This window comes from Mus pahari, chromosome 1, assembly GCF_900095145.1.
Source record: "Mus pahari chromosome 1, PAHARI_EIJ_v1.1, whole genome shotgun sequence".
NCBI lineage: Eukaryota > Metazoa > Chordata > Mammalia > Rodentia > Muridae > Mus > Mus pahari.
In genome coordinates, this window is record NC_034590.1 from 150,656,436 (window position 1) to 150,664,909 (window position 8,474).

Genomic DNA, 8,474 nt, shown 5'->3' on the forward strand with positions numbered 1-8,474 from the left:
CAGTACCCTGGGCATTGAAGCCATTAGGATCTCACCAATTTAAGAGGTTACGAATTTCCAATATTAATTCCAATATATATCTCATGCTTTTTAGTGTAGCCTGTGTTCAGTAAATAGAAATTTGTTCCTTTGGGATTTTAGGTGAACATGAATCAGGCAATAAACTCTGTTAACCTTACACAAGATAACAGGGCAAGATGACTTTGAGTCACTAAAGGTCTAAAGATTATTAGAACTTTTCTGACCTCCATGTCAGAAAATGATGATTTAATTATTAACTAGATTTGAAAGATCATTAAGATCAAACTTTTCTGACCTCTATATAAAAAAAGATGATGTAATATAACTAAAGTCATGTTTGTTTTGAGTAGGACTTAATCTTGATTAAGATTAACAATGAATCACAATGCACAATCAGTAAAAGTTAATGAATGCAATAGAATTGAGTGTCTATATGAAGGAAAAATGGGCAAGATAAAGACTCAAATCCTGGTTCTACTACCTGTCTCTGCCTAGCCAAAGGACAGAATCTGCAAGNCTCAGCTTTCACTCCCCAGGGGGTATAATTTTGATTTAGACAAAGAAAGTAGATGGGATAATTACAAATACTGATGTGAGCATTTTAAGACAAGATATAGAATTTGTATAGTATACTTTATGAAATACTGTATAACANAGACCTTAAAGGACAGTTTCCTGTGCTATGTGAGCATAGCAATATCTGCTCAGTCAATTTATAACGGCTATGAGGCTGTCTGTACATATCAAGCCATTGCTTAAGCTTTGCTATAAGTAGAATAATACACATCATACCATTAATATTTGGATTTAAAAAAATTTTTATTCGATATTTTCTTCATTTACCTTTCAAGTGCTATCCCAAAAGTCACCTATACCCTCCCCCCCACCCTGCTCCCCTACCCACCTACTCCCCCTTCTTGGCCCTGGTGTTCCTCTGTTCTGGGGCATATAAAGTTTGAAAGACCAAGGGGCCTCTCTTCCCAATGATGGCCAACTAGGCCATCTTCTGCTATATATGCAGCTAGAGACACGAGCTCTGGGNGTACTNATTAGTTCATATTGTTGTTCNACCTATAGGGTTGCAGACCCCTTCAGCCCCTTGGGTAATTTCTCTAGCTCCTCCATTGGGGNNCATNTGTTCCATCCTATAGATGACTGTGGGCATCCACTTCTGTATTTGCCAGGCACTGGCATAGCCTCACAGGAGACAGCTATATCAGGGTCCTTTCAGCAAAATCTTGCTGGCATATGCAATAGTGTCTGAGTTTGGTGGCTGATTATGGAATGGACCCCTGGGTGGGGCAGTCTCTGGGTTGTCCATCCTTTTGTCTTAGCTCCAAACGTTGTCTCTGCAACTCCTTCCATGTGTATTTTATTCCCTTTTCTAGGGAGGAAAGAAGTATCTACGCTTTGGTCTTCCTTCTTGGTTTTCTTGTGTTTTGGAAATTGTATCTTGGGTATTCTAGGTTTCTGGGCTAATATCCACTTATCAGTGAGTGCATATCAAGTGACTTCTTTTGTGATTGNGTTACCTCACTCAGTATGATATCCTCCAGATGCATCCATTTGCCTAAGAATTTCATAAATTCATTGTTTTTAATAGCTGAGTAGTACTCCATAGTGTAAGTGTACCACATTCTTCTGATGAGGGACATCTGGGTTCTTTCAAGCTTTTGGCCTGCTTGTGGACGTTGTACATCGTGGTGCGGAGCCTAGTGCGCACCACGATGTACAACGTCCACAAGCAGAGGCTTTTATGGACATAGTGGAACATTTGTACTTATTACCAGTTGGAACATCTGGGTATATGTCCAGGAGAGGTATTGCTGGATCTGCCGGTAGTTTTATGTCCAATTTTCTGAGGAACCGCCAGACTGATTTCCAGAGTGGTTGTACAAGCTTGCAATCCCACCAGCAATGGAGGAATGTTCCTCTTTCTCCCCATCCTTGTCAGCATCTGCTGTCACCTGAGGTTTTGAACTTAGTCATTCTGACTGGTTTGAGGTGGAATCTCAGGGTTGTTTTGATTTGCATTTCCCTGATGACTAAGGATATTAAGCATTTCTTTCGTTGCTTCTTGGCCATTCACTATTTCTCAGTGATATTTCTCAGTTGAGAATTCTTTGTTGAGTTCTGTATCCATTTTTATAATAGGGTTATTTGATTCTCTGGAGTCTAACTTCTTGAGTTTTTTTGTATGTATTAGGTATTAGTCCTCTATTGGATGTAGGATAGGTAAAGATCATTTTCCATTGTGTTGGTTGCTGTTTTGTCCTATTGACAGTGTCCTTTGCCTTATAGAAGCTTTGCAATTTTATGAGGTCCCATTTGGCGATTCTTTATCTTAGACCATAAGCTATTGGTATTCTGTTCAAGAAGTATTCCCCTATGCTCATGTGTTCAAGTTTCTTTCCCACATTCTCTTCTATTATTTTCAGTGTATCTGGCTTTAGTGGAGGTCTTTGTCCACTTAGACTTGAACTTTGTACAAGAAGATAAGAATGGATCAATTCCCATTCTCCTACTAGTTCACCACCAGTTGAACCAGCACCGTTTTTTTTGAAAATGCTGTCTTTTTTTCCACTGGATGGTTGTAGCTCCTTTGTCAAAGATCAAGTGACCATAGGTATGTGGGTTCGTTTCTGGGTCTTCAATTCTATTCCATTGAGCTATCTGCCTGTCACTGTACCAATACCATTGTCACAATTGCTCTGTAGTACAGCTTGAGGTCAGGGATGGTGATTTCCCTAGAAGTTCTTTATTATTGAGAACAGTTTTCTGTATCCTGAGTTTCTTGTTACCCCAAGTGAATTTTCAAATTGTTCTTTCTAACTCTATGAAGAGTTGAGTTGAAAACTTGATGGGGATTGGATTGAATCTGTCGATTGCTTGACAAGATGGCCACTTTTTTTGTTTTTAATACTAATCCTGCTAATCCATGAGCATGGGAGAGTTTTTTCATCTTCTGTGGTATTCTTCAATTTCTTCTTCAGAAACTTGAAGTTCTTGTTATACAGATCTTTCACTTGTTTGGTTAGAGTCACACCAAGTTATTTTATATTGTTTGTGTCTACTGTGAATGGTGTCCTTTTGCTAATTTCTTTTTCAGCCCATTTATCTTTTGAGTATAAGGAGGCTACTGATCTGTTTGAGTTAATTTTATATCCAGCCACTTTGCTGTTTAGGAGTTCTGTGGCAGAATTTTGGGGTCACTTAAGTATAGTATCATATCATCCATAAATAGTTGTATTTTGACTTCTACCTTTATCATTTCTATCCCTTTGACCTCCTTTTATTCTAGTTGATTTAGCTACAACTTCAAATACTATACTGAATAGATAGGGAGAGAGTGGGCAGCCTTGCCCAGTTCCTGATTTTAGTGGGATTGCTTCAAGTTTCTCTCCATTTAGTTTTATGTTGGTCCTGGTTTGCTATATATTGCTTTTACTATATTTATGTATGGGCCTTGAATTCCTGATCTTTCTACGAGTTTTAACATGAAGGGACGTTGAATTATGTCTAATGCTTTTTCAGAATCTCATGAAATGATCATGTGTTTTTTTTCTTTGAGTTTGTTTATATAGTGGATTATGTTGATGGATTTCTTTATATTGAACCATCGCTGCATGCCTAGGATGAAGCCTACTTGATTGTGGTGAATGATCTCTTTGATGTATTCTTGGGCTCAATTTGCAATAATTTTATTGAGTATTTTTGCATTGATATTCATAAGGGAAATTGGTCTGAAGTTCTCTATCTTTTGGTATCAGCATAAGTGTGGCTTCATAGAATGAATTAGATAGTTTAGTTAAACGTATTAAGTTTCTGTTGTTATCTCTCCCTATTTACTTATGATTTTGTTAATTTATATACTGTTTTGGTGCTCTCTCATTAATCTGGCTAAGGGTTTCTGGTCTGAGACTGTTCCTTGGTTCTTGTGTTCTTGGGCTCCAGGCAGGACATTGGAAAGGAAGTGATGATTTTATCAGTGCCCACAGGTGTATCAGCACTCCTGGGAGACCTGCTCTCACCCAGCAGTATTTGAGTATGGAGATCTGTGGCACAGTGTGAGCTCTAGGCCGTAAAAAGTCTTTAATTTCTTTCTTTATTTCTTCCTTGATCAAGTTATTATTGAGTAGAGTGTTGTTCAGCTTCTGAGTGTATGTGGGCTTTCTATTGTTTATGTTGTTATTGAAGACCAGCCTTAGATTGTGGTGATCTGATAAGATGCATGGGATTATTTCAGTCTTCTTGTATCTGTTGAGGCCTGCTTTGTGACTAATTATATGGTCAATTTTGGAGAAAGTATTACGAGGTGCTGAGAAGAAGTTATATTATTTTGTTTTAGGATGAAATGTTCTGTAGATATCTATTAAATCCATTTGGTTCATAACTTCTGTTACTTTCACTGTGTCTTTGTTTAGTTTCTGTTTCCATGATCTGTCTATTGATGAGAGATGGGTGTTGAAGTCTCCCACTATTATTGTGTGAGGCACAATGCATGCTTTGAGCTTTAGTAAAGTTTCTTTTATGAATGTGAGTGTCCTTGCCTTTGGAGCATATATGTTCAGAATTGAGAATTCCTCTTGATAGATTTTTCTTTCTTTGATGAGTATGAAACATCATTCCTTATCTTTTTTTGATAATTTTTGGTTAAAAGTTGATTTTATTTACACAATGGAGTACTACTCAGCTATTAAAAACAATGAATTTATGAAATTCTTAGGCAAATGGATGGATCTGGAGGATATCATCCTGAGTGAGGTAACCCAATCACAAAAGAACTCACTTGATATGCACTCATTGATAAGTGGATATTAGCCCAGAAACCTAGAATACCCAATAAACAATCTCCAAAACACAAGAAAACCCAGAAGGAAGACCAACACATGGATACTTCATTCCTCTCCAAAATAGGGAGTATTATATCCATGAAAGAAGTTGCAGAGACAAAGTTTGGAGCTAAGACGAAAGGAGACACAGAGACTGCCCCACCCGGGGGTCAATCCCGTAATCAGCCACCAAACGCAGACTCTATTGCATATCCCAGCAAGATTTTGCTGAAAGGACACTGATATAGATATCTCTTGTGAGACTATGCCATTGCCTGGCAAATATAGAAGTGGATGCCCACAGTCATCTATAGGATAGAACATAGAGACCCCAATGGAGGAGCTAGAGAAATTACCCAAGGAACTGAAGGGGTCTGCAACCCTATAGGTGGAACAAGAATATGAACTAATCAGCACCCCTAGAGCTTGTGCCTCTAGCTGCATATATAGCAGAAGATGGCCTAGTCAGTCATCGTTGGGAAGAGAGGACCATTGGTCTTGCAAACTTTATATGCCCCATACAGGGTAATGCCAGGGCCAAGAAGTGGGAGTGAGTGGGCAGGGGAGCAGGGTTGGGGGGAGGGTATGGGGTCATTCAGGATAGCATTTGAAATGTAAATGAAGAAAATATCTAATAACATAATCTAAAAAAGTTGATTTTATTCAATATTACAATGGCTACTCCAGCTTGTTTCTTCGGACCATTTGCTTGGAAAATTGTTTTCCAGCCTTTTACTCTGAGGTAGTGTCTGTCTTTGACATGACACTGAGGTGTGTTTCCTGTATGCAGCAAAATGCTGGGTTTTGTTTACTTGTCCCGTCTGTTAGTCGATGTCTTTTTAGTTGGGAATTGAGTGCATTAATGGTAAGAGATATGAAGGAAAAGGGATTGTTCCTAACTGTTATTTTTCACTGTTACAGGTAGAATTATGTTTGTGAGACTATCTTCTTTTGGTTTGTTGTAAGAAGATTAATTTCTTGATTTTTCTTGAGTGTAGTTTTCCTCCTTGTGTTGGGGTTTTCCATCTATTATCCTTTGTAGGGGTAGATTTGTGGAAAGATTGTGTAGATTTGGTTTTGTCATGGAATATCTTTGTTTCTTTTTTTGATGTTGATTGATAATTTTGTTGGGTATAGTAGCCTGGGCTGACATTTGTGTTCTCTTAGGGTCTGTCTGACATCTGTCCAGGATCTTCTGGCATTCACAGTCTCTATTGAGATGTATGGTGTTATTCTGATAGGTCTGCCTTTATATGTTACTTGACTTTTTCCCTTACTGCTTTTAATATTCTTCCTTTGTTTTGTGCATTTGGTGTTTTGATTATTATGTGACAGGAGGAATTTGTTTTCTGGTCCAGTCCATTTGCAGTTCTGTAGGCTTCTTGTATGTTCATGGGCATCTCTTTCTTCAGGTTAGCGAAGTTTTCTTCTATAATTTTGTTGAAGATGTTTACTAGCCCTTTAAGTTGGGAATCTTTGCTCTCTTCTATACCTATTACCTTAGGTTTGATCTTCTAAATGTGTCCTGGATTTCCTGGATGTTTTGGGTTAGCGTCTTTTTGCATTTTGTATTTTCTTTGACTGTTGAGTCATTGTTTTCTATGGTATCTTCTGCACCTGAGATTCTCTCTTCTATCTCTTGTATTCTGTTATTGATGCTTGCATCTATGACTCCCGATCTCTTTCCTAGGTTTTCTAACTCCAGGATTGCCTCCCATGTGATTTCTTTATTGTTTTTAATTCTATTTTTTTCCACCCTGGATGGTTTTGTTCAATTCCTTCACCTGTTTGGATGTCTTTTCCTGTAATTATATAATGGATTTTTGTGTTTCCTCTTTCAGGGTTTCTACCTGTTTACCTGTGTTCTTTCTCTAATGTTTAGGGGACTTATTTATGTCCTTCTTAAAGTCCTCTATCATCATCTTCATGAGATGTGATTTTAAATCCAAATATTGGGTTTCTGGTTTGTTGGGGGGGGTATCTAGAACTTGCTGTGGTGGGAAAACTGGGTTCTGATAATGCCAAGTAGCCTTGGTTTCTACTGTTTAGGTTCTTGCACTTGCGTCTCACCATCTGGTTATTTCTGGTGTTGGTCTTGCTGTCTTTGACTGGAGCATGTCCCTCTTGTGGGCCTGTGAGCCTGTGTCGTAAGTGCTAGGATTCCAGCTCTCTTCTGATGGTAATGAGGTGCAGAAAGAAGTCATCTTAGGTGTGTCAATATTTTTGAGAGACCAGTTCACTGTGGTCACATGTTTAGCTCCAGTTTTCTGTTGGAAATTGGAAGTATCTTGTCCCTGGCTGTTTCATGGTTCTTGTGTCCTGTGCACTCCTGGCATGTCCCTCTTTGGCCAGTTTTTGGAGCAAGAAGTGGCTGTGATCCTGGGTGATCAGCTCTCCCTGGGCAGGATTTGGTCACAGAGGGCTGTAGTACAGACAGCCTCAGCTCCAGGGCACAGATAGAGATCCAAAGGATCCTGTCCCACAGCTACTCTGTGTTTCCTGTGCCCTGTGCACTCTTGNCAGGTCCCTCTTTGGCCAGATATTGTTGCAAAAGTTGTGATCTCACCTTTGAGATTATTAGTGACTGCACTCCTTGGAGACTAACTCTCTCCTGGCAGGTTGGGTGAAGAGTACTTTGGAACAGCCTTAGCTCTGGGGCACAGATGGAGACCCAGATTTACTATCTTTATTCAAGCAGTATACTTGCCTGATGAGTCAGCGACCTTTGAGTTTTCTTTATTACATTCACAGTTGTGACCTTTATCTTAATGACTAGTCATCATATCATTTGCTGTTTCCTTTTTCTCCTTCTTATGTATGTTTTGAATAAAACATGTTTTTTACAATAGGGAAATGGGGCACCATTTTTTCTTTATTTTTGGGGGGTTGGTGTCTCACCTACCCCCCAAAAGTCTCATGAAAGACTTTTCCCTACAAGAAACTGTTTGTAAGATTGCAAAATAGGACAGAGGGGTCTACATATCTCCTGAACACAGGCCAGTTTCTTCTCCTGCTATAATCTCCAANGTTTGTCAGGTCAAACTTATCACATGTAAATAATTTTATTCACTTTAATAAGTACATTGACAAATAATTTGTTGAATAACANAGTCAAACCATTTCTAGGAAAAGCACAACCCAAAGACGGAGTTTACTTTTGAGAACTTGGTCTTCACAGCATCTGATCTGTTTGCTGCTGGGACTGAGACAACAAGCACAACCCTGAGGTACTCTCTGCTGCTCCTGCTCAAGCATCCAGAAGTCAGAGGTAAGGACCCAGTTTTGAAGCAAATGAGTTTCAAAGAGAAATTAGAAGACACCCCTGGAGTCCTTCATTTTGTTTGTCTAAGGGAAACCTCAGAATTTAACCTTTTGTGGCACTACAATCTGCTATATTTATCAGTAGGACTGAAGTAAGGTATTTTAGTTCATAGCAAAGGAAGATGTTTCATAGAAATGAAGACACAATGAATGGGTGAAAAAGACCAATAAAGTCCTCTTCTATTGCATTGATATCATAGCAAGTGATTTGTTCACACAAATTGTTTTAAAAATACAAGTTAGTTTAAATTGGAAAAAGCCATACTGAATAGCAGAAATATTATTGAAGATACATTTCCT

The 8,474-nt window shown here is 38.7% G+C and overlaps 1 protein-coding gene across 1 annotated transcript in view; it reads left to right on the top strand.

Annotated features, from left to right (window-relative positions):
• Positions 1-8,270, top strand: part of LOC110333495 (cytochrome P450 2C18-like) — a 232,603-nt gene extending 224,333 nt beyond the window's left edge. The window contains exon 6 of the mRNA XM_021215090.1: positions 7,980-8,270. Within this exon, the coding sequence (XP_021070749.1) occupies positions 7,980-8,270 (291 nt within the window). The remainder of the gene's footprint in view (positions 1-7,979) is intronic.
• The last annotated feature ends 204 nt before the right edge of the window (positions 8,271-8,474 follow it).